Source organism: Cervus elaphus, chromosome X (genome assembly GCF_910594005.1).
Source record: "Cervus elaphus chromosome X, mCerEla1.1, whole genome shotgun sequence".
NCBI classification, from domain to species: Eukaryota; Metazoa; Chordata; class Mammalia; order Artiodactyla; family Cervidae; genus Cervus; species Cervus elaphus.
This window is the reverse complement of record NC_057848.1, coordinates 98,049,799-98,077,602: the sequence shown is the minus strand read 5'-3', so window position 1 is coordinate 98,077,602 and position 27,804 is coordinate 98,049,799. Positions and strand designations below refer to the sequence as shown.

Here is a 27,804-nt window from a genome sequence, read left to right as displayed (position 1 = left end):
AATGCCTGTGGAGGAAAGACAGGCAGCCATGGAAGCAAGGCGATACTGCTGAGTCACGCGTAGCGGGTGGAGTCACCACCATAGCCTTTCTCTCCCCACAGGCCAGCATCCTAGTTGAACAATAGAGAGGCTGGCCCATCAAACGCCTGACCCACTGAACTACAGAGCAGCACCCCACCCAGGGTGCTCCCTTAAATGACTGATACCCCGAACTACAGAGGAGGACCCCACCAAGAGTGACCCTTCAATTCCCTGATGTGCCATCTACAGAGGAGGACCCCAGCCGGGGGGTCCTCTCTGTGCCTGACACGTGGCACAACTGAGAAGGACCCCAGGCAAGGGAGCCATCTAAGTGCCTGAATGGGCGGAGCTACAGAGAAAATGGCCAAAGAAATCTTCTGATCACCAGCTACAAGAGGCTCTAAAAAAGACTCTGACAGGGCCTTAGCTCCTGTGGCAGAGGCAGTCCATATCCCTGCGCACTTGGTGCCACCAGGGTCCCTGCAAGCCAAGCAGCTGCGCCACCTTCATGCTCAACTCACTGGGGCAAAACTTCCACAGGCAAAAAATGTCTTGTATGTATGTGCACTGGGTCGCTTCAGTCTTATCTGACTCTTCATGACCCTGTGGACTACGGCCTGCCAGGTTTCTCTGTCAGGGAGGGGAGTCCTCCAGGCAAGAATACTGGAGCGTACTGGCCAATACTGGTTGTCATACCCTTCTAGAGCACTATATTTCCTGCTTTCCTAGCTGCCAACACCCCTGAGTACCTGATGTTGCCAGACCCCTGGGACCCAAGTAGCTGTACCAATTCCACATTTGGCCCTCACAAGGGCAAACCCAAGTCCTCCAGGGCACCCTCAGGAGCAAACCCCAAGGGGAGACCCAGATGTAGAGGTGGAAGTGAAGTGAGTGAAAGTCGATCAGTCATGTCCAACTCTTTGCAACCCCATGGGCTGTACCCGCCAGACTCCTCTGTCCATGGGATTCTTCAGGCAAGAATACTGGAGTGGGATTCTTCAGGCAAGAATACTGGAGTGGGTTGCCATTTCCTTCTCCAAGAGGTGGAAATAAAACTACAATTGAACCCAAAGGGCAGTGTGGCTAAGGAAGATCCAAAACCTTCCCATCAGCTGTACAAGCTACAGATTAAATCCACACAATCAACTAGGCAGACTCTGTGTCCATGGAATATATAAAAGTACATTGAAAGCTTCCACAAAAGAAAATGCACTGGTTCTGATTACTGTGGACACTGGAGGCAAAATACACAGGAGTAGGACCAGATTAGAATCTGGGCTGCCCCCATAGCAGATCCAGAGACCAGCACAGTGTTGGAGGGCATCCTACGGAGGTCAGATGGACTGTGACTCCCAGTGAGGGAAAGGACTCTGACAGCAGTGACTTAAGAAAAACTTTTATTATTCTTATGTTTTAACTTGTTCTGTACATTCTTTTGGATATGTTTTTCTTTTTTCTCCCCTGCCCCCCCCCCCCCGTTATAGTTGACAATTTTATTGGCACTAAGAAATCCAACTAAGCTTTTCTTTGTTATTTTTTTTCAGTCACATTTTTATTGTTCTTATAAACATCTGCCTCTAACGTTGGGCTTTTGCAGTTCTGTGGAGTTTTCCTTTTTTATTTCTTTGCTCTTTTTTTTAATATTAATTTCTTAAACCTATTATTATTTTTTCTACATTCATTCCTTTGTTTACTTTTCCTACTGTTCTTTTCTCCTTGCAGTTAATCTTTAACATATATAAATCTTCTTTATCTACCTCTATTTAACTGCATATCTATTCTTTCTTTTCCTTTCTCTGCTTTTCTCTCACTACATTTGTTAATTTTATTTTCATTGCTTTATTCTCCAATTGGCACCTTGCTATAGTTTTGTTTTCCAGTTTCTGCTTTAGTTAGTTTTGTTCTGGTAGATATAATTTCTGGTTTCCTTTGTTCACCAGGTCAATCTATTGTACTTTATTTTTTGTGGACTATTTTGATTTTGCTTATGCATGTATATGTATGTCTGTATGTTCAATCACAATTTTTATTGTTGTTGTAAACCTTTGCCTCTATGTTGGGGCTTTTGCGGTTCTGTGGAGTTTTTCCTTTCTTATTCCCCCTTTTTCTTTCTTCTTCCATTTTTTTTCTGCTTTTTTATCATTTTAATTTTTAATTTTTTTAAACCTATTATATTTTTTCTACATTCATTCCTTTGTTTGCCTTTCCTATTTCTCTTTTCCACTTACAGTTAAACTTTAATGTATATAAATCTTCTTCATCTACCTCTATTAAACTTTGCATATCTATTCTTTCCTTCTTTGCTTTCTTTCCTTCTCTCTCAACGTATTTATTAGTTTCGTTTTCATTACTTAATTCCCCACTTGGCATCTTGCCTTAGTTTTGTTTTCCAGTTTGGGTTTTTGTTAGTATTTTTCTTAACTTGTAAAGAAAAATTTTGATATCCTTTGTTCCTTTGTTCTCCAGGTCAATCCACTGTACTTTATTTTTGTTGGACTGTTCTGACACTGCTCATGGGTGTATATGTATACTCAATTACTTTAATTATTATTTGCCAGATTTTGTATCTGCCATTTTATCTGGGGTTCATCTCTGGTTTCTTGTTTTCAGATATTCATTTTAATCTCACTTAATGCCATAACAAACCACTTGTGAAATCTTTGTTCCTGACCAGAGATCAAGCCCTGAGCCTTTGGAGGGGGAGCACTGACTCCAAGACCCTAGACTACCAGAGAACTAACTCTCAGTTCAGTTCAGTTCAGTTGCTCAGTCATGCCCAACTCGTTGCGACCCCATGAATCGCAGCACACTAGGCCTCCCTGTCCATCACCAACTCCCGGAGTTTACTCAAACTCATGCCCACCGAGTCGGTGATACCATCTAGCCATCTCATCCTCTGTTGTCCCCTTCTCCTCCTGCCCCCAATCCCTCCCAGCATCAGGGTCTTTTCCAATGAGTCAACTCTTCACATGAGGTGGCCAAAGCACTGGAGTTTCAGTTTCAGCGTCAGTCCTTCCAATGAACACCCAGGACTGATCTCCTTTAGGATGGACTGGTTGGATCTCCTTGCAGTCCAAGGGACTCTCAAGAGTCCTCTCCAACACCATAGTTCAAAAGCATCAATTCTTCGGTGCTCAGCTTTCCTCACAGTTCACCTCTCACATCCACACATGACCACTGGAAAAACCACAGCCTTGACCAGACAGACCTTTGTCGGCAAAGTAATGTCTCTGCTTTTTAATATGCTATCTAGGTTGGTCATAACTTTCCTTCCAAGGAGTAAGCATCTTTTAATTTCATGGCTGCAATCACCATCTGCAGTGATTTTGGAGCCCAAGAAAATAAAGCCGGCCACTGTTTCCACTGTCTCCCCATCTATTTCCCATGAAGTGATGGGACCAGATGCCATGATCTTAGTTAGGGAGTATCAAATACTGAGAACTCACAAAAGAGAAACCACTTGAATACATCACTCAACTACAAGTATCACCCTGTATAGGACTCTTCATCAAAACAACAAACAAAACAAAAACACAAACCCAATTATCAGCAGACAGGATTACCACCTCACTCAGCCTTGCCCATCAGAGGAAAAATAAACAAACAAAAAATCAAAAACTCAGCACAAATCTGACCCTATAGGAAGTTTACACAAATCACTGGAGCAACCTTAGGAGGGCAGAAACCAAAAGGAAGAAATAATTCAACCTATAAGGAAAGAATTCAACTTTCCTTGAAGCCTGGGGAAAGGAGAACTCTAAAAAAAGTAAGTAAAAAAAAATGAAAAGGCAGAGAACTACAACACAAATGAAGGAACAAACTAGAAACAGAGAAGTCCAAATAAATGAAGAGGAAATAGGCAAAGTACCTGAAAAAGAATTCAGAATAATGATAGTAAAGATGATAAAAAACGTTGAAAACAAAATGGAGAAAATGCAGCAATTAACAAAGACCTAGAAGAATTAAAGAATAAACATACAGAGACAAACAATATAATTACTGAAATTAAATATACTCTAGAAGAAATCAATAGCAGAATATCTGAGGCAGAAGAACGATTCAGTGAGCTTGAAGATAAAATGTTGGAAATAACTTCAGAAGAGCAGAATCAAGTAAAAAGAATGAAAAGAACTGAGGACAGTCTCAGAGCCCTCTGGGACAATATCAAATGCACCGACACTCAAACTATAGGGGAAATTATAGGGGTCCCAGAAGGAGAAGAGAAAAAGAAAGGTATGAGAAAAATTTTGAAGAGATTATAGCTGAAAATTTCCTCAACATGGAAAAGGAAATAGTTAATCAAATCCAAGAGGCACAAAGAGTCCCATTAAACCCAAGGATAAACCCAAGGAAACACAGGACAAGACACATACTAATCATACTAACAAAGACTAAACACAAAGAAAGAATACTAAAATCAGCAAGGGAGAAGCAGCAAGTAACATACAAGAGAAACCCCATACACTTAATAGCTGATCTTTCAGCAAAAACTGTGCAGGCCAGAAGGGAATAGCAGGATATATTTGAAGTACTGAAAGAGAAAAATCTACAACCAAGATTACTGTACCTGGCAAGGATCTCATTCAAAATTGATGGACAAATAAAAAGGTTTTCAGACAAGCAAAAGTTAAGAGAATTCAGTATCACCAAACCAGCTTTACAACAAATGTTAAAGGGACTTATATAGTCAAGAAACACAAGAGAAGAGAAAGATCAACCCCAAACAATTGAGAAAATGGCAATAGGAACATAAATGTCAATAATTACTTTAAATGTAAGTGGATTAAATGCTCCAACCAAAAGACACAGACTGGCTGAATGGATACAAAAACAAGACCCATGTATATGCTATCTATAAGAAACCCACTTCAGACGCAAAGACACATACAGACTGAAATTGAGAGAATGGGTGCAAATGGGAAGCAAAAGAAACCTAGAGTAGCAATCCTCCTATCAGACAAAATAGACCTTAAAATAAAGAAGATTACAAGAGATAAGAAAGGACACTACATAATGATCAAGGGATCAATCCAAGAAGAAGACATAACAATTGTAAATATCTATATACTCAACATAGGAGCACCACAATACAGAAGACAAATATTAACAGACATAAAAAGAGAAAATGACAGTAACACAATAAGAGTAGGAGACTTTAACACCACACTCACACCAATGGACAGATTATCAAAACAGAAAATTAATATGGAAACACAAGTCTTAAACAACACATTAGATGAGATGGATCCCATTGATATTTTCAGGACATTCCACCCAAATGCAGAAGAATACACCTTCTTTTCAAGTGTACATGGAACATGCTCCAGGATAGACTACATCTTGGGTCACAAATAAAACCTCAGTATATTTAAGAAAACTGAAATTGTATCAAGCATCTTTTCCAACCAGAATGCTATGAGACTAGATATCAATTACAAGAAAAAAATGTAAAAACCACAAACACAGTGAGATCAAACAACACATTTCTAAATAAGAAACAGGTTACTGAAGAAACCAAAAGGGAAATAAAAAAATTCCTAGAAACAAATGACAATGAAAACATGACAACTCAAAAACCTATGAGATGCAGCAAAAGCAGTCCTAAGAGGGAAGTTTATAGCAATACAATCCTACCTCAAGAAACAAGAAAAACATCAAATAGACAACCTAACTTCACACCTAAAACAACTGGAAACAGAAGAACAAAAAAAAAAAAGAAAAGAAAACACAAAAAATAGTATAATGAAAGAAATCATAAAGATCCAAGCAGAAATAAATGAAAAGAAAATGAAAGAAACAACAGTAAAGATAAATAAAACTAAAAGTTGGTTCTTTCAGAAGATAAACAAAATTGACAAACCTTCAGCCAGACTAATCAAGAAAAGAAAGAAGAATAAACTCAAGAAAATTAGAAATGAAAAAGGAGAGGTTACAAAAGACAATGCAGAAATACAAAGGATTATAAGAGACCACAGGGAGCCTGGTGGGCTGCCATCTATGGGATCACACAGAGTCGGACACGACTGAAGTGACTTAGCAGCAGCAGCAGCATGAACAACTGTACAGTAATACAATGGATAACCTGGAAGAAATCGACAGATTCTTAGAAAACTTCAACCTTCCAAGATTGAACCAGGAAGAAATAGAAATTATGAACAACCCAATTACAAGTACTAAAATTGAAGCAGTGATCAAAATCTCCCAAAAAACAAAAACCCATGACCAGATGGCTTCACAGGAGAATTCTATTAAACAATTAGAGAAGTTCAGTTCAGTTCAGTTCAGTTGCTCAATCGTGTCCAACTCTTTGCAAGCCCATGGACTGCAGCATGCCAGGCCTCCCTGAGTTTACTCACATTCATGTTCATTTAGTTGGTAATGCCATCCAACCATCTCACTCTCTGTTGTCCTTTCAAATCAGGGTCCTTTCAAATGAGTCAGTTATTCCCATCAGGTTGCCAAAGTATTGGAGTTTCAGCTTCAGCATCAGTCCTTCCAATGAATTAAGGACTGATTCCCTCTAGGATGGACTGGTTCAATCTCCTTGCAGGCCAAGGGACTCTCAAGAGTCTTCTCCAACACCACAGTTCAGAAGCATCAATTCTTCAGTGCTCAGCTTTCTTTATGGTCCAACTCTCACATCCATACATGACTACTGGAAAAACCATAGCTTTGACTAGACAGACCTTTGTTGGCAGAGTAATGTCTCTGGTTTTTAATATGCTGTCTAGGTTGGTCATTACTATTCTTCCAAGGAGCAAGCATCTTTTAATTTCATGGCTGATGTCACCATCTGCAATGATTTTGAAGCCCCCAAAAATAAAGCCTGTCATTGCTTCCACTGTTTCCCCATCTATTTGTCATGAAGTTGTGGGACTAATTCCATGATCTTAGTTTTCTGAATGTTGAGTTTTAAGCCAATTTTTTCACTTTTCTACCCATCCCTCTCTTTTTTCTTGGGGATGGTCTTGATCACTGCCTCCTATACAATGTCACAAATCTCCATCCACAGTTCTTCAGTCACTGTGTCTATCAGATCTAATCCCTTGAATCTATGTCTCACTTCCACTGTATAATCATAAGGGATTCGATTCAGGTCATACCTGAATGGTCCAGTGGTTTTCCATACTTTCTCGAATTTAAGTCAGAGAAAACTACAGCCCAATACCGCTGATGAACCCAGATGCAAAAATCCTCAACAAAATTTTAGCAAACAGAATTCAGCAATACATCTAAAAGCTCATAGACCATGATCAAGTTGGGTTTATTCCAGGAATGCAAGGACTCTTCAATACATGCCAATCAATCAATGTGATATACCATATTAACAAACTTAAAGATCAAAACCAGATGATAATCTCAATAGATGCAGAAAAAGGCTTTGACAAAATTCAGCACCCATTTATGATTAAAATAAATTAATATTCCTTATGATTAAAATAATTTATGCACATTCAAAAAATGTGCATAAAAGGAACCTAGCTCAACACAGTAACGGCCATATATGATAAGTGTATAGCAAACATTATTCTCAATGGTGAAAAACTGAAAGCATTCCACCTAAGATCAGGAACAAGTCAAGGGTGTCCACTTTAACCACTATTATTCAACATAGTTCTGGAAGTCCTAACTATAGCAATCAGAGAAGAAAAAGAAGTAAAATGAATTCAGATCGAAAAAGAAGAAGTAAAGCTCTCACTGCTTTCAGATTACATAATACTGTACGTAGAAAACCCTAAAGATAGTATCAGAAAATTACAAGAGCTAATCAGTTAATTTAGCAAAGTCACAGGATACAAAATAAATACACAGAAATCATGTGCATTTCTATATAAAAACAGTGAAAAATCAGAAAGAGAAATTAAGGAATCAATCCCATTCACCAGTGCACCAAAAAGAATAAAATATCTAGGAATAAACTTACCTAAGGAGACAAAAAACTGTACACAGAAAAGTATAAGACACTAATGAAAGAAATCAAAGATGACATAAACAGATGGAGATATATTCCATGTTGCTGGGTAGGAAGAATCAATATTGTAAAAATGACTATACTACCCAACAAAATCTACTGATTCAGTGAGATCCCTATCAAATTACCAATTGCACTTTTCATAGGACTAGAACAAAAAATTTCACGATTCATATGGAAACACAAAAGACCCCAAATAGCCAAAGCAGTCTTGAGAAAGAAGAATGCAGCTGGAGGAATCAATGTTCCTGACTTCAGATTATACTACAAAGCTACAGTCATGAAGACAGTATGGTACTGGCACAAAAACAGAAATATAGACCAATGGAACAAGATAGAAAGTCCAGAAATATAGCCATACCCCTATGGGTACCTTATTTTTTACAAAGGAGGCAAGAATATACAATGGGCCAAACACAGCCTCTTCAATAAATAGTGCTCAGAAAACTGGACAGCTACATGTAAAAGAATGAAATTAGAATACTTCCTAACACCATACACAAAGATGAACTTAAAATGGATTAAAGACCAAAACATAAGACCAGAAACTACAAAACTCTTAGAGGAAAACATAGGCAGAACACTTGACAACATAAGTGAAAGCAAGATCCTCTATGACCCACGTCCTAGAGTAGTGGAAATAAAAACAAAAGTAAACAAGTAGGATCTTATTAAACTTAAAAGCTTTTGCAAAGCAAAGGAAACTATAAGCAAGGTGAAAAGACAACCCTCAGAATGGGAGAAAATAGTAGCAAATAAAACAACTGACAAAGGATTAATTTCCAAAATATAGAAGCAGCTCATACAACTCAATACCAGAAAAACAAACAACCCAGCTAAAAAGTGGGAAAAAGCCCTAAACAGATACTTCTCCAAAGAAAATATACAGATGGCTCACAAACACATGAAAAGATGCTCAAATCACTCATTATTAGAGAAATGAAAATCGAAACTACAATGAGATATCACCTTGTACCGGTCAGAATGGCCATCCATCAAATAGTCTACAAACAATAAATGCTGGAGAGGATGTGGAGAAAAGGGAACACTCTTGCACTGTTGGTGGGAATGTAAATTGATACAACTGTATGAAAGACGGTATGGAGATTCCTTAAAAAACTAGGAATAAAACCACCATATGACCCAGCAATCCCACTCCTAGGCATACACCTTAAGGAAACCAAAATTGAAAGAGACACATGTATCCCATTGTTCATTGCAGCACTATTTACAACAGACAGAACATGGAAACAACCTAGATGTCCACTGACAAATGAATGGATAAAGAAGTTGTGGTACATATACACAATGAAATATTATTCAGCCATAAAAAGGAACACATTTGAGTCAGTTCTGATGAGGTGGATGAATCTAGAACCTATTATACAGAATGAAGTGAGTCAAAAAGAGAAAGATAAATATCATATTTTAACACCTCACAGAATCTAGAAAAATGGCACTGAAGAATTTATTTACAGGGCAACAATGGAGAAACAGACATAGAGAATAGACTTATGGACATGGAGAGAGGGCAAGAGAGGGTGAGATGTATGGAAAGAGTAACATGGAAACTTACATTACCGTATGTAAAATAGATAGCCAACAAGAATTTGCTGGGATGGCTCAGGAAAACTCAAACAGGGGCTCTGTATCAACCTAGAGAGGTTGGATGGGGAGGGAGATGGGAGGGAGGTTCAAAAGGGAGGGGATATATGTATACCTATGGCTGATTCATGCTGAAGTTTGACAGAAAACAGAAAAATTCTGTAAAGCAATTATTCTTCAATAAAAAATTAATTTATTATAAAAAAAAGACAGAACTACTTTATGACCCATAAATTCCACTCCTGGGTATATATCCAAAAAAAAATACCAAAAACACTAATTATAAAGATACATGCACCCTAATACTTACAGCAGCATTATTTACAATTGCCAAGTTAGGGAAGCAAACTAAGTGGCCATCAACAGATGAATGGGTAAGGAAGATGTGGCATGCACCCATGTCCGTGTGTGTGTGTGTGTGTGTGTGTGTGTGTGTGTGTGTGTGTGTGTGTGTGTGTGTGTGTGTGTGTGTGTGTGTGTGTGTGTGTGTGTGTGTGTGTGTGTGTGTGTGTGTGTGTGTGTGTGTGTGTGTGTAATGGAATTACTACTCAGCCATGTCCGTGTGTGTGTGTGTGTGTGTGTGTGTGTGTGTTTAATGGAATTACTACTCAGCCATGTCCGTGTGTGTGTGTGTGTGTGTGTGTGTGTGTGTGTGTGTGTTTAATGGAATTACTACTCAGCCATGTCCGTGTGTGTGTGTGTGTGTGTGTGTGTGTGTGTGTTTAATGGAATTACTACTCAGCCATGTCCGTGTGTGTGTGTGTGTGTGTGTGTGTGTGTGTGTTTAATGGAATTACTACTCAGCCAGAAAAAAGAATTAACAGATGAATGGGTAAGGAAGATGTGGCATGCACCCATGTCCGTGTGTGTGTGTGTGTGTGTGTGTTTAATGGAATTACTACTCAGCCAGAAAAAAGAATGAATTGTTGCCATTTGCAACAACATAAATGGACTTGGATGGGTATTATGCTAAGTGGAATAAGTCAGACTAAGAAAGACAAATACTGTATCACTTTATATGTGAAATATAAAAAAATATAACAAACTAATAAATATAAAAAAGACTCACAGATATAGAGAACTAGTGGTTACCAGTGGGAGAGGAAAGTGGGAAGGGGCAATATAGGGGTAGCAGATTAAGAGATATAAACTATTATGTATCAAATAAACTACAAAAACACATTATACAACACAGGAGATATAGCCAATATTTTATAATAACTGTAACTGGAGTATAACTCAAAAATGGTCAGTCACCATATTATATACCTGTAACATGTAATACTGTACCGTAACTATACTTCAATTGTTTTTAAACATACATCTTCTGTAAGAAAATTATAGAGACTATGACCTGTTCACTAAAATCTCCCATTCTCCTCCTAGCTGGGAGTAGACATGTGGCCCTCAAACTAGAGATGAATTTCGTGCCTCCGTATAACTCTGTAACTATATGTAGATATCCAAGGGAATGTAGATGTGTGTCCAGGGAATAGGAACAAACGTGATATATGCCACTCCAAGCCTTAAAAGGACAAAGGTCTATCATCCATGCTCTATCTCCTTTCTGGAAGTGAAACCTGAGCAAACCTGCAACCCTGTTTAGAGCATGCAAGCAAGGAATACCCCAGGGGATGATTTTTCAAGCCAGTGGATTTTGAGTCTCTTTATTATAGCCCCTTATTCTTTCATTCCAACCGATGCAGCATGGCATAGAAAAATGTCATAACTAATGTTTATGGCAGATATAAAATAACAAGTGACAGCAGTTATTTTAAGTGCTTTTGTATTTTTGCTTTCATAATACACTGTATACATAGTACTTTTGTAATAAAAAAAAAGTAAAAGCAGGATTTTAATGAATTTTAAAATATAAATCATTATTTCTTCTCTGATCCTATCTTTGCAATTTTCCCTTAATACAGAATTTAGTTATTGAACAGAACAGTTAAACTATATCTGTATGTAGACTAAAAATATTCTCTATATTGGGGAGGTGGGGGCTGTAAACTTTTTCTTAGTCGTGTCCAACTCTTTGCGACCCCATGAATCGCAGCACACTAGGCCTCCCTGTCCATCACCAACTCCCGGAGGTTACTCAAACTCATGCCCATCGAGTCAGTGATGCCATCCAGCCATCTCATCCTCTGTTGTCCCCTTCTCCTCCTGCCCCCAATCCCTCCCAGCATCAGGGTCTTTTCCAATGAATCAACTCTTCACATCAGGTGGCCAAAGTACTGGAGTTTCAGCTTCAACATCAGCCCTTCCAATGAACACCCAGGACTGTTCTCCTTTAGGATGGACTGGTTGGATCTCCTTTCAGCCCAAGGGACTCTCAAGAGTCTTCTCCAAAACCACAGTTCAAAAGCATCAATTCTTCGGTGCTCAGCTTTCTTGACAGTCCAACTCTCACATCCACACATGACCACTGGAAAAACCATAGCCTTGACTAGACGGACCTTTGTAGGCAAAGTAATGTCTCTGTTTTTTAATATGCTATCTAGGTTGGTCATAACTTTCCTTCCAAGGAGTAAGCGTCTTTTAATTTCATGGCAATCACGATCTGCAGTGATTTTGAAGCCCCAAGAAAATAAAGCCGGCCACTGTTTCCACTGTTTCCCCATCTATTTCCCATGAAGTGATGGGACCAGATGCCATGATCTTAGTTTTCTGAATGTTGAGCTTTAAGCCAACTTTTTCACTCTCCTCTTTCATCTTTCACTTTCATCAAGAGGCTTTTCAGTTCCTCTTCACTCTCTGCCATAAGGGTGGTGTCATCTGCATATCTGAGGTTATTGATATTTCTCCCAGCAATCTTGATTCCAGCTTGTGCTTCTTCCAGCCCAGCGTTTCTCATGATGTACTCTGCATATAAGATAAATAAGCAGGGTGACAATATACAGCCTTGAAGTACTCCTTTTCCTATTTGGAACCAGTCTGTTGGTCCATGTCCAGTTCTAACTGTTGCTTCCTGACCTGCATATAGGATTCTCAAGAGGCAGGTCAGGTGGTCTGGTATTCCCATCTCTTTCAGCATTTTCCACAGTTTATTGTGATCCACACAGTCAAAGACTTTGGCATAGTCAATAAAGCAGAAATAGATGTTTTTCTGGAACTCTCTTGCTTTTTTGATGATCCAGCGGATGTTGGCAATTTGATCTCTGGTTCCTCTGCCTTTTCTAAAACCAGCTTGAACATCTGGAAGTTCACGGTTCACCTATTGCTGAAGCCTGGCTTGGAGAATTTTGAGCAATACTTTACTAGCGTGTGAGATGAGTGCAATTGTGTGGTAGTTTGAGCATTCTTTGGCATTGCCTTTCTTAGGGACTGGAATGAAAACTGACCTTTTCCAGTCCTGTGGTCACTACTGAGTTTTCCAGATTTGCTGGCATATTGAGTGTAGCACTTTCACAGCATCATCTTTCAGGATTTGAAATAGCTCAACTGGAACTCCATCACGTCCACTAGCTTTGTTCATAGTGATACTTTCTAAGGTCCACTTGACTTCACATTCCAGGATGTCTGGCTCTAGGTGAGTGATCACACCATCGTGATTATCTGGGTCATGTAGATAGTTTTTGTACAGTTCTTCTGTGTATTCTTGTCACCTCTTCTTAATATCTTCTTCGTCTGTTAGGTCCATACCATTTCTGTCCTTTATCGAGCCCATTACATAGCTTAGATTGTTTTAAAACATTAAAGAAAAGTAATAGCAACTTTCATTCTCCATGACTGGAAAAATCTTTCAATAAAACTGAGTATGTGAAAAATGCAAAATAAACATGTCCTGTAAAAACTTTCTTATCCCATTCTTTCAAGAAATGAAAAGTAAGCTCTCCTGAACCCTAAACAATCAACATATAGCATTTATCAAGTGTCTACACACAGATGTTATTCAGGATACAAAGACAAGGTCCTTAACATGCTGACATGATGGTAGGATATGTGGTAGGATATGTTTGTTATTATTGAATTGCAAGGGTTAATTTACTTTATCTCCAATCTCCTGTATAGTCAATGATACACATCCGGCAACATGGCTAGGTTACAAACGCTAACCATGGACTATTAATATGAGTTCCTGACCTCTTCACATTCATACATTCTCATATTGAGTCATTTACCCAAAAATTATTTACTAAGCAGCTGTGTACCAAGCATCCAAGAGCAGATACAGTATATAGCATGAGACTTCTTGAAATTTCTTTTGAAACAGCTCTCATGGCTTAAGAGAAAGTTTATGTTAAGGGAAGTCAGGAGATAGCTTAGAGTAGTCCTACATAAGCACACTGCTGAATTTTCATGTCATCTTTAAAAATTCTGGTACATTTTATATCTTACTCTACTATATATCCATTTTAAGTAATATTTTTAAATGCTCTCCATTCAATTGAAGGTATTGGTATTTAAATATATATATGTATTATATACATATTATATATAATGGCAACCCACTGCAGTATTCTTGCCTGGAGAATCCCCATGGAGAGAGGAGACTGGTGGGCTACAGTTCATAGCATTGCAAAGTCAGACACAACTGAAGCAACTTAGCATGCACAGGTAGACAGACACAGAAACATAGATGTGTATGAATGGCTTAATATACATTAATAGATTAACTAGCTCTGTCCACTGAGAGAGCCTAGAAACCATAACACTCCAGTAAGAATGACATCTAGTACTCTGAGCGTGGTTTCTAAATCTTATTCTCAAATACACAGAGAGGGCTCATGGATAAGTGATTGTTTCTAGGGCTACAGCAGGGAAAACACAAGATGAGCCTGGAGCATCTTGCAGTGTCAGAAAGTAAGGAAGTGCTCAAACAAGGATTGGATATTTCACAATGACACAGGAACCAACTGAAAGGAACTCACAGTGACCAAAGCTGGAACAATTTGAGCAACAAAATAAACAATGGCAACATGAGATTATAACCTAGAGAATAAAATATCCATTAACCCACAGTTATACATATATAATTTAATAAATAAATGAGGAAGAAGAAACAGTTCTTATTTATAGAAGAAATGCAATAAATAAATGAAGATAGGAAGAGGAATTACCATTAGGCAAACATTAGTATACCTTGGGGGAGACAATTTGAGACTATTAACAACTAAAACAAAGTGGGAACCTGGACTAGATCCTGAAGCAGAAAAATAACATTACTGAAAAAAACTAGTGAAATTCAAATTAGGTCTACAGTTTAGTGGTTAGTATTCAGCAATATTCATTTCTAAGTTTTAACAATGGTACTATGGCTACAGAAGATATTAACATTAAGGGGAGCTAAATAAAGTGTATACAGAAACTCTCTGTATTAATTTTGCAACTTAACCACAAATCTAAAATTTGCTCAAAAAATCTTAATACTTTAATGCATTATATTGTTTATAAAATTTATACAAGAGGAAGATGCTCCACTGTCTATCCCTTGGCTTCAAATGCCACCACCACCTAAAGTACCAGAACACCACTACAGTTTGAAAAGCATGATTCTAATCTATTCAACAGTAGAACTTAATTGAGAAATAAGCAAAAATGCAAGGTAGTGATTTTCTACTGTCTACAAATTAGCATTAGTTAGAATAATTCAACTAATTTATTTTTAATAAATATATACAGGTACATCAAGAACAAAGACAGTGTGGTATATTTTGAAGAACGCTGGAATAGGAACAAGATCTGACTTTTGCCCCAGCCATCTGCTTGTTTGACTATAGGCAAACCTCAACTTTCTCATCAACAGATGACTCTCTTACAAACTACTGTGAATCTACCTCCTGTAGATCAGCAAGGACCAATGTTGCACTGAGTATGTATGAGGTAATTCTAAATTCCCATCACTAGAACAGTGGCTTGGCAAATATAATATTTATCAAATATTTAAGAACTGCTATATTCCAGACCTCTCAAACACTGGGGATATAAAGATGACTAAGACCTGATCCCTAATTTCTAAGAGTCTAACAGGGCCAACAGATTTATAAATAATAATAATACTGTATATAAAATATTACAAGGATATACAGGATACTTGAAAGTACAGACAAATAGAAAAATCAATACTACTTGGATTATCAAGGAAGAAATCACTAGAAAGTGGTATACTAGCTATGTCCTAAAGGAGGAGTACTCTATTTGCACAGAATAGAGGCCAGCATGAAAAAAAGGCATAAAGATGTAAGAGAATACTGTATACTTCGAGAGTATATGATAGAATATTGCTGAAGCAGCTGGTAGGTGGCAGGGAAAATTTCTCTGAGACTTTACAACTGCAAATTTAAACCACAGGTGACTATGATGTTCTAATGCATACTACTCACATAAACCAAGAATCATCAAGCTGAGAAATTAACATACAAATTGTTTTGAGCCAGGGCAGTAGACAGAATAATGGGGAACCATTATTCCCCAAAGATGTCCATATCCGAATCCCCAGAAGCTGTGAATAAGTTATCTTATATGGCAAAAGGGACTTTGCTAACGTGTAAATTAAGTATCCTAAGATAGGAGGAATATCCTACATTATACATGTAGGCCCCACTGTAAACAGAAGGTTCCTTATGAGGAAGGGAAGAAGGTCAAAGGCAGAAAAACAAGATGGCATGATAGAGGTTGAACTGAGGCTCTTGAAGACAGAGCAAGGGGACAAGAGCCAAGGAATGCAGGTGCCTCTGGAAACTGAAAAAGATAAGGAAACAGATGTTCCCCTGAATCCTCCAAAAGGAATGAAACACTGCCTGCCTATGACCTGATTTCAGACCCATAAAATTCATTTCATACTTCTGACCTGCAGAACTATAAAAGAATAAATTTTGTGTTGTGATATGATACTACATGGGATATCCCAGGTGGTGTAATGGTAAAGAATCCACCTGACAATGCAAGAGACAAAGGAGATGCTGGGAGATTCCTGGATTAGGAAGATCCCCTGGAGAAGGAAATGGCAATCCATTCCAATATTCTTGTCTAGGAAATTCCATGGACAGAGGAGCCTGGTGGACTACAGTCCATGGAGTCGCAAAGAGTTTGACATGACTTAGTGACAAAGAGCAACAGCAGCAAGCTAATACATATGTGAAAATTTGTTACAGGGGCAACAGGAAACTCATATAGTCAGTAATAGCACCAGGTGACCAGGCAAAAGAAAATGCAAAACCACTTAGTACAAATATACCCCATCAGCCAGGTCACAGAGCATTCCCACGGATAAACCGCCACTAAAAAAAATCTGGAAAAACATTTTAGGGAAAGAAAAGAAAAAGTACTGACCCTGAAGATAGAAAATGACAAACAGGAGTATTAAACCTCAAAGAACTTCACATAAAACTTCACATGCTTTAAAAAAATGAATTGAAACACATGGGAAGGACATGACAACTTTTAAAAAAATTACTCAATGAAAGTCATTTAAGAAAACAATAGCTAGGTTAAATAAAAAACTAGACATATTTCAAGACAGAATTGGGCTTCCCAGGTGGCACAGCGCCAACTAAGGAGACACAAGAGACATGGGTCAGGAAGATCCCCTGGAGTAGGAAATGGCAACTTGCTCCAGTATTCTTACCTGGAAAATTCCATGGACAAAGGAGCCTAGCGAGCTACAGTCTATGGGGTCGCAAAGAGTTGGACATGACTGAGTAACTGAGCACACATACAAGACAGAACTGGGATTCCCTGGTGGCTCAGTAGTAAATAATCCACCTGCAGTGCAAGAGATGTGGGTTATGCAAGTTTGATCCCTGGGTCAGGAAGTTCCCCTAGAGGAAGAAATGGCAACCAACTCCAATATTCTTGATGGGATAATCCCATGGACAGAGGAGCCTACAGTCCATGTGGTTGCAAAAGAGTGGGACATGCTTCAGCAACTAAACAATAACAACAACAAGACAGAACTAATGAACTAGAAGTCTGCAAACATTTTCTATAAAGGGCCAGATAGTAAATTTTTAGGCTTTGCAGATGACACAGCTTTTGCTGAAGCTACTTAACTCTGCCTTTGTAGTGTAAAAGTAGCCATAGTCAATGTCACTATGTAAACAGGTGTTAAGTATATAATCATGGTTGTATTCCAATAAGACTTTATTTTAAAAAACAAGTGGAGAATTCTCTGGTGTTACAGTGGATGGGAATCCACCTGCCAATGAAGGGGACACAGGTTAGATCCCTGTTCTGGGAGGATTCCACGTGTCATGGGGCAACTAAGCCCATGAACCGTAACTACTGAGCCCATGTGTCTAGACCCCATGCTCTGCAACAAGAGAAGCCACTGTAATGAGAAGCCCATGCACCGCAACACAGCACAACCAAAAATAAATAAATAAAAACAAGTGGCTAACCTGTGGGCCATAGTTGGTAACCCCAGAACAAGAAGATAAAGCTGAGGAAACTACTCGGAATGTAGTATCAAAAGGTAAAAAGATGAAAAATATGAAAGAGATATTAAAAGGCCTTTCCCTTCTCCAGGGGATCTTCCCAACCCAGGGATCAAAGCCAGGTCCTCCCACATTGCAGGAGGATTCTTTATGAGCTGAGCCACAAGGGAAGCCCTTAAAAGGCCTAAAGGATAGAATGAGAAGGTGCAATATATAAGAGAATTTCTAAAAGAAAGAATAAGAGAGAACTAATATTTGAAGAAACAGTTGAGTGTCTTCCCACCAACAAAAGGCATAAATCATCTGATTTCAAGAAACAAAACAATTTCTGAACAAGTATAAATAGAAATAAAATCCACACCTCAACAAATTACTATACAACTATAAGGACAAACAGAAGAATATTAAAACAATCAGCAAAAAAAGAGAATTCATCTAACAAAGAATGACATTTCTCAACAACAAAAGAAGCTAGAGGACAAAGTCTGAAAGAAAATTACCTTCAGTGTGTAATCACAGAATCAACTAAACTATAATTTGAGATTGAGAGTGAAACAAAAGCGTTAACAGACAAAGACACTAACATTCAGGTTGAAGGAACTTAAGGAAGCAGGATATTGTCTCCAGGTAGTAGCAAAGACAAAAAAGAAAAAAATACTGACAAACACAAGGGCATATCCAAACAAGTATTTAGTACAAAAAATAAAATGAAGTGTTAGTCACTCAATTGTGTCTGACTCTTTGTGACCCTATAGACTGTAGCCCACCAGACTTTGTCCATGTGGGATTCTCCAGACAAGAATACTGGAGTGGATAGCCATTCCCTTCTCCAGAGGATCTTCCCAATCCAAGGATCAAACCTGGCTGTCCTACATTACAGGCAGATTCTTTACCATCTGAGACACCAGGGAAGCCCATCAAATACTAATAAAAAAAATACAAGATCAAAGTATTACCAAAATGCTAGGTAGCAATAAACATGAGGGGGTGGTCATTGTATTGCTTGAAAAGAGTAAGTACTTTGATGATTCTGAAAGTATAATTTGAATATATATGCCAAAAGTTTAAGCATATTCTAGACCAAAGGAAGAGAAATTTCATCTGTAATTCCAACCCAGTTGTGAGGAGGGAAAAAGTACAAATATACCTCTACTCAATACAAGACAAAAAACTAAGAGAAGAAAAAAAAAGGAATGGTAAAGAGAACACACAAATAAGATAGTAGAAATACATGTGAATACTAGTAAATACTAGTAAATCATGATAAATATACTAAATTCAGTTAAAAAAGACTGCCAGATTGAAGCAATAAAGTAAAATCTACTTATATGCTATTTGTAAGATGCATACATATTAAGATGCAGAAAGACTGAAAATAAAAGGAGAAGAAATCTTGGGGGGAAAAACAAGAAAACCTCATATTGCTATGTAATATAAAAAACAAACTTTAAGGCAAAAGGCATTAGCAAGGGGAAAAAACATAAGGTAAACTACATGGGGATATCATTAATTCTAAATCTACATGCTTTTATGAATACTCAAGAATACATAAAGCAAAAATTAATAGAATTATAAAGAAAAAATAAGAATGCCACACTCAGTAAAAGTGATATCTAATAAACACCTCCCAATTAATAGAGCAATCAGATAACAGATATTCTGAACCAACAAAATTAACAAGTTTGATTTAACGAAAAGATGGATCTCCATATCCAACAATCAGCAAAAGTTTTCTCTTTTAGTTTTATTTCTACATTAAATTTACTCATAAAAACATTCTAAAAACATACAAATTTTCCTTTAAACAAGTATACTAAAACATAAAAAAAACCTTTTAAGTCACATGGAGTCATATAATTATAAACCATAAAACAATTCTCAAAAATACTAAATAACTGAAATCACACAGAGCTAATTATCTGACGTTAATGTAATTAAATTAGAAATTGGTTATTCAAAAAAGAATAGTTAAAAATTATATTTGGTAAGAAATGTATGAAGAACTCTCAAAACTCAACAGTAAAACAATCCAAACTGAAAACAGTCTAAAGACATGAAGACATTTCATCAAAGAGAATACACAGATACCATATAAGCACCTGAAAACTGGCCAACATTATTAAATATTAGGGCAGCGTGAAGTAAAACTCCAATGAGATATCACTACACACTAGCCAGAATTGAACTCTCCTCACTCCTCCACCAAAAAGAGTTAACAACAACAAATGCTGTCAAAGATAACAAAGAAACTGGAACACTCATACATTGCTAGTGGGACCGTAAAATGGTATAAGCACTCTGAAAACTTGACTGCCTTTCTCAATAAACTAAAATAAACATGCCATTACCATATGACCCAGCAAGTGAACTGCTGAGCATTTATCGCAGAAAAATAAAAACGTAAGTTCACACACACAAAAACCTACAGATGAATGTTAACACAACAATTCTATCAGAGCCAAAAACTAGAATCAGTTCAAATGACATTCAACAGGTGAATGGTTAAACAAACCATGATACATACAGAATACAGAATACTATTATACAGTATAATAGTAATTATAATTATATTACTGTACAGAATACAGTAATAAAAAAGGAAAAAAAAACTATTGATATATATATAACAACTTTGATAAATCTCCAAGTAACAACTTTGATGAATTATGCTGAGTGACAAAAGACAAGGCCAAAATGCACACTGTACAGTTTCATCCTCAAAATGACAAAATTATACAGCTAAAAATCAAATCAGTGGTTGCTGAGGCTAGAAATAGGGGAGGTAGAGGAAGGAGGTAGGTACAGACATAGAAAGGCAAAATGAGCAATCCATGGTGCTGGAACTACTCAGTATTCTGAATTTTTTCTATACTGAATCAAATTTAAACATGATAAAAACTTACATATTTTCTCCTCATCCTCTTTTTTTGGTGAGCATATTGTAGGACACATAAAAAGTTAACAGTGGGTTGCAGGCAGGAAGATTGAAGAGGCACACTAGAACTTTACATTCTCACTTCCCTGTTTTGTCACGAGTGTTCAAAATTATAAATATTGAAATAAAAAAATGTATATAGAAATCTAAAAACATATTTCTAAATAACTAATGGCTCAAAAAAGAGATCATAATGGCTATAAGACTTAAAACTTGTACAAGATAGCTAATGTGACTAATGGCTCAAAAAAGAGATCATAATGGCTATAAGACTTAAAACTTGTACAAGATAGCTAATGTGATCCTAAGAGGGAGCTAGAATCATAAACACACTAAACATAAAGCTAAAATACAAAGAACTAAGAATTCAATTCTAGAAGTTAGAAAAAGAGCAAGACTAATCTCAAGCCAAAGAAAGAAGGACGGAAACAATAAAGATAAGCACAGATATTAATTAGATAGAAAACAAAGATAACATAGAAGGTTACAACAAAGCAAAACCTGGTTCTTTGAAAAGACTAACAATACAGACAAATCTCTACCAAGACAGAGCAGGGAGAAAACAGAAAAAAGGAACATGTAATACTAAGAATTTTAAGTTTCCATTGCTATCAAGAATAGTATGGCAGTTTCTCAAAAAACTTAAAAATAGAATTACTATATGATCTAGTAATCCCAATTCTGGGTATATATCCAAAAGAACTGAACGCAGGATCTTGAAGATACATTTGCACATTCATGTTCATAGCAGTATTATTTACCATGTGCCAGAGGTGGAAGTGAGTCAAGCATTCATCAACAGATAAATGAATATGTTGTATTGTGTAAACATACAATGGAATATTATTCAATCTTAAAAAGGAAGGAAATTCTAACACATGATACAAAATAGATGAGCCTTGAGGACTTATACTGTATGAAATAAGCCAGTTACAAAAAGACAAATAATATCTAATTCCCACTATATGAGGTATCTGTGTGCATGTGTGCTAAGTCGTTTCAGTGGTCTGACTCTATGCAACCCCACATACTGTAGCCCGCCAGGCTCCTGTTTCCATGGGGAATCTCCAGGCAAGAATATTGGAGTGGGTTGCTGTGCCCTCCTCCAGGAATTGTTCCCGACCCAATGACTGAACTCCTTGTCTCATGTCTACCACTAGCACCACCTGGGAAGCCTATATGAGGTATCTACAGAAGTAAAATTTATGGAGACAGAAAGTAAAATGAGAGTTGCCAGGAGCTGGGAGGAAGAGGAATGGGGAGTTATTGTTTAATGGGCATAGTGTTTCAGGTTTATAACATCAAAAGAGTTCTAAAGATCTGCTATACAACAATTAGGAATATACTCAACACTATTGAATTGTATATGCTTAGAAATAGTTAAGATGGCAAGTTTTATGTTACTTTTTTTTTAAACTACAATTTAAAGGTTATTTTTTTATAAAGTATGGGAAGCTATGTACATGAAACAGGGATATATGGTACTATTGTAGATGTAAAGCACAAATAAAAGGACTAGGCATAGGAAAAAAGGTATCAGATTTCTGGTGCCAGAGGCTGGAGGTGGGGCAGCTGTGGGAGGGGGTACTGTATGAAGGCAGTCAAAAGGTTCAATAGGGATATTACATCCCTAATACTTATAACTAAGTACTAGGGACATAATCTACAACACGACAAATATAACTTAACACTGCTTTACGTTATACATGAAAGCTAAGACTTCTCATCACAAGGAAAATTTTTTCTATTTCTTTAATTTTTAATTTAATTTTTTCTACTTCTTTAATCTATGTGAGATGATGAATGCTCACTGAACTTATTGTGCGAATCATTTCATGATGTAAGTCAAATCATTATGCTATATACCTTACACTTATACAGTACCGTATGTCAATTTTATCACAATAAAACTCTAAGGAGAAAACTAAAACAAAAAAAAGGAAATAAAAGGACTAGGGAAAGACTGAATCTTCTTTCCTTATGAATCTTCTATTTATCTTCTCCTTTCCCTATGAAGAAGTGAAAGGCAAAGGAGAAAGGCAAAGATAAACCAATCTGAATGCAGAGTTCCAAAGAATAGCAAGGAGAGATAAGAAAGCCTTCCTCAGTGATCAATGCAAAGAAATAGAGGAAAAAAATAGAATGGGAAGGACTAGAGATCTCTTCAAGAAAATTAGAGATACCAAGGGAACATTTCATGCAAAGATGGGCATAATAAAGGTCAGAAACGGTATGGACCTAACAGAAGCAGAATCTATTAAGAAAAGGTGGCAAGAATACAAAGAAAAACTATACAAAAAAAGATCTTCATGACCCAGATAACCACGATGGTGTGATCACTCACCTAGAGCAAGACATCCTGGAAAGCGAAGTGAGCCTTAGGAGCATCTCTACGAACAAAGCTAGTGGAGGTGATGGAATTCCAGCTGAGCTATTTCAAGTCCTAAAAGATGATGCTGTGAAAATACTGCACTCAATACACCAGCAAATTTGAAAAACTTAGCAGTGATCGCAGGACTGGAAAAGGTCACTTTTCATTCCAGTCCCTAAGAAAGGCAATGCCAAAGAATGTTCAAACTACCACGCAATTGCACTCATTTCATACACTAGCAAAGTAATGCTGAAAATTCTCCAAGCTAGGCTTCAACAGCAAATGAACTGAGAACTTCCAGATGTTCAAGCTGGTTTTAGAAAAGGCAGAGGAACCAGAGATCAAATTGCCAACATCCATTGGATCATTGAAAAAGCAAGAGAATTCCAGAAGAGCATATACTTCTGCTTTATTGACTATGCCAAAGCCTTTGACTGTGTGGATCACAACAAACTGTGAAAAATTCTGAAAGAGATCAGAATATCGGACAACCTTACCTGCCTCCTGTGAAACCTATATGCAGGTCAAGAAGCAACATTTAGAACTGGACATGGAACAACAGACTGGTTCCAAATTGGCAAAGGAGTACATCAAGGAGATATATTATCACCTTGCTTATTTAACTTATATGCAGAGTACATCATGAGAAACGCTGGGCTGGAAGAACCACAAGCTGGAATCAAGATTGCTGGGAGAAATATCAGTAACTTCAGATATGCAGATGACACCAACCTTATGGCAGAAAGCAAAGAGGAACTAAAGAGCCTCTTGATGAAGGTGATAGAGGAGAGTGAAAAATCTGGCTTAAAATTCAACATTCAAAAAACTAAGATCATGGCAACTAGTCCTATCACTTCATGGCAAATAAATGGGGAAACAATGGAAACAGTGAGAGACTTTATTTTGGGGGGCTCCAAAATCACTGCAGATGGTGACTGTAGCCATGAAATTAAAAGACGCTTCCTCCTTGGAAGAAAAGCTATGACTAACCTAGACAGCATATTAAAAAGCAGAGATGCTACTTTGCTGACAAAGGTCCATATAGTCAAAGCTACGGTTTTTCCAGTAGTCATGTGCAGATGTGAGAGTTGGACCATAAAGAAGGCTGAGTACCAAAGAATTGATGATTTTGAACTGTGGTGCTGGAGAAGACTCTTGAGAGTCTCTTGGATGCAAGGAGATCAAACCAGTCAACCCTGACGGAAATCAATCCTGAATATTCATTAGAAGGACTAATACTGAAGCTGAAGCTCCAATACTTTGGCCACCTGATGCAAAGAGTCAACTCATTAGGAAAGACCTTTATGCTGGGAAAGATTGAAGGCAGGAGGAGAAGAGGACAACAGAGATAGTTGGATGGCATCACCGACTCAATGGACAGGAGTTTGAGCAAGCTCCAGGAGATGGTGAAGGACAGGGAAGCCTGGTATGCTGCAGTCCAAAAGAGTCGGACATGACTGAGCAACTGAACAACAAACAGCAACAGCAACATGAAGAGCCATAATGGCAAAAATGAATAAAAATGAGAAAATATTTAAGCGTGGCATAGAGCAGAAAACCATCTTATAAATCAATATCCAGATGTATCTAAACTCTCAAAAGCTACCAAGTATGAGGATCTAAAATAGAAGAAAAAAGTTTTGTCAGTTTGAAATACTATTTATTAAGGTATAAGTTTTTAACATTATCAAGTCTTTCTAACTGACTCACTGCTTATCAAAATTAGATTTAACTTGTTATATTCTTAATCAAAACTTATTTTATATTATCAGTAAACCCTAAGTGATTTATAAAATATTCTTCATTCTGGGTAAATCTCGGGTTTTAGAAAAAAACATGCACTAGCTGGGTAAAGTTAGAATTATTACTTAACCTCACTATGCCCCACATTTCCCATTTGTTAAATTAGGATAACACCACCCTCACTTGGCTGTGATGGGAATTAAATTACATATGTAAAGAAGCTGATACAAGAAGTACCTTACAGTGCAAACACAAGAGATAACTTTGGGAAATTTGAGATTTTATTTTCAGTTTTAGGTTAATTAATGTTATCAGAAACAAATTTGAATTTATGTTCTTATTAAGCCTTTTTAAAGCATACTAGTCCTAAGTACCTCAGCGTTCAAGGCAGCACCTTTTTTGGCATGTGAATCCATATGTCAAAAAGACTGAATTAAGACGTTAACACAGCAGTTGCACACATAACAGATTTCCCTGGTGGCTCAGATGGTAAAGAATCCATCTGCAATGCAAAAGACCGGGGTTAGATCCCTGGGTTGGGAAGATCCCCTGGAGGAGGGCATGACAACCCACTCCAGTAAGAACCCCCATGGGCAGAGGAACCTGGTGGGCTACAGTCGCAAAGAGTCAGACACGACTGAGCAATTACTGTGGTGTATGTGTGTGCATATAACAGTGAAAGAGAATTCCAAGGGCAGGACTTAAGAACAGAAAATAACTCAATTTAGAAATTTCATTCAATGACTGGGGAATTAATATATTTTGAAAATAACTTTAGAAAGGCTAAATGAACTAATACCACTTTTGGATTCCTACATACTTACAATGGAATAATATATGAGAAGGCACTGTAAGCTGTAACAAATCTAGCTATTCTTTGCATTCTGGCATTTTGAAAAACCTGTTACTATCAAACAGAAAATACAAAGTCATTATTTCGTGTTTCCTTTCTACTCCAATTTAATGAACAATTAAAGTACCAATACAAAGGTCAAAAGCGTTAAATAGATAGGTGGAAAGTTAAGAGTTTGTTTCTGAAGGAAGCAGGAATGGAAAGATTTATACTTTACCTTAAAGTTGAATTTTCCATTTACTTCCTTTTTATCATCACATTTAAGGAAAAGGGGGGAAAAATTCTAAATATTTTAGAAAACTCTTAGTTAAGATTTTTCAAGCAAACCACATACTCTATTAGCTGATTTCTTCAACTATCATATGCCACATCTAAAATACAACAGCATATACAGGGTTTACATACCCACATACATATGATTAAAAGGGTAAGTATGTTTCCAAGCTTTGTGGAAAATTACTTATCATTTAGAAAAACAAAATCATTAATGTTAAAAATAAAATTATGGTACATTTGTTTTATACTCAAAGGAAAGAGATCACTATTTCACAAACTATAATAGGAGAACCCGTACATTATATATTTCACATGTTTTTTGTGAAAATTAAACAATTCTAATAATTTTTCTAACTTTAAAAGTTTATACTGGACATATACATGTACACACGTGTATGTATATTTAAATTTTAATTTTGTATAGAGATATTTAGGAAGTATCAAATGCTACCACTGATAAACTTACGAATCAACATGCAGAACCCTCTGGCCACTTCTTGAACATGCAGCCGCAATGATGGATTCAGGCAAACCTATAAAAACATACACCTATATCATTTAGGATGTAGAAAAAATATATATATATAAAGCACAAAAAATGTTCAATTCATACCACTGTTGTATAGAAGAGTTTAACAAAAGAGGCTCATTCTTGTATTCAAAATTATAAACTTTATATTATACTTGAATGATGCTTCTTGAACATATACTAGTAATACTGAAAATGTTATCATGTGGAAGGGAGATTTTTTAAAACTCAAGTACTTAAATTCTTTTTATCTGCCAATTACCATAAATAAGCAACTGTCAAAATATTGTTCATATAAGCACTTTGTTTCAGAAACTATGTTCACATACTAGCTGATCGGATTCTCCCAAATGCACTGACAGAAAAGGATCTGCATGTTCATTTAAAGATGAAGAAGAAACTGGGGTGCAAACTGGTTAACCTGCTGCCCAATGCTTTAAAAAAAAGCTCTAGAATTGAAATTTTAACATAAATCTAACTTCAAGTCACAGTGTCTCTTAGGGGTAATGGCATGTATTTTTTCAGTTTAAGCAATAGGCTAACTAATTTTAAAAAAGGTAATTTACATGATACATTATTTCACTTCTACTTAATACAGTAGTTTGATAAGAACATTACTGTTTTGAAATTAAATTAAACCATATCATAAAGTTTGTTATCATAAAGTGAAAGTGAAGTCGCTCAGTCGTGTCCGACTCTTTGCGACTCCATGGACTACCAGTCTCCTCCGCCCATGGGATTTTCCAGGCAAGATTACTGGAGTGGGTAGCCATTTCCTTCTCCAGGGATGGAACCTGGGTCTCCTGCACTGCAGGCAGACTCTTTACCATCTGAGCCACCAGAGAAGCCCCTTTGTTATCATAAAGGGAAATATATATTACTACTATTAATACCAATACCAAAAAAATATTTACCAAAGATAATTTTATAATAAAAAATTCAGATGTTAAGCTACATCAGGTAGTTAACACTCTGTGTTATAAATTCAAGACTCTTCCATAACTTTTTATCGTAAGAGCTACCATTTCAACAGAGACTAAAATATTTTATATCAGTCAAATGAACAAAGCTAGTTTAGTGTAATTCTATAGTGCTGCTACTGACTCTTTCACTACAATGAG

At 37.0% G+C, this 27,804-nt stretch overlaps 1 protein-coding gene across 2 annotated transcripts in view; it reads right to left on the bottom strand.

Moving 5' to 3' along the window:
• CHM (CHM Rab escort protein) overlaps positions 1–27,804 on the bottom strand; it is a 240,676-nt gene that overhangs the window by 189,832 nt on the left and 23,040 nt on the right. The window contains exon 2 of one of the 2 annotated variants that reach the window (XM_043895520.1): positions 26,621–26,687. In XM_043895520.1, coding sequence (XP_043751455.1) covers positions 26,621–26,687 — 67 coding nt within the window. Of the gene's footprint in view, positions 1–26,620; positions 26,688–27,804 lie in introns of those variants that run through there. The other variant, XM_043895521.1, reaches the window with a different exon arrangement.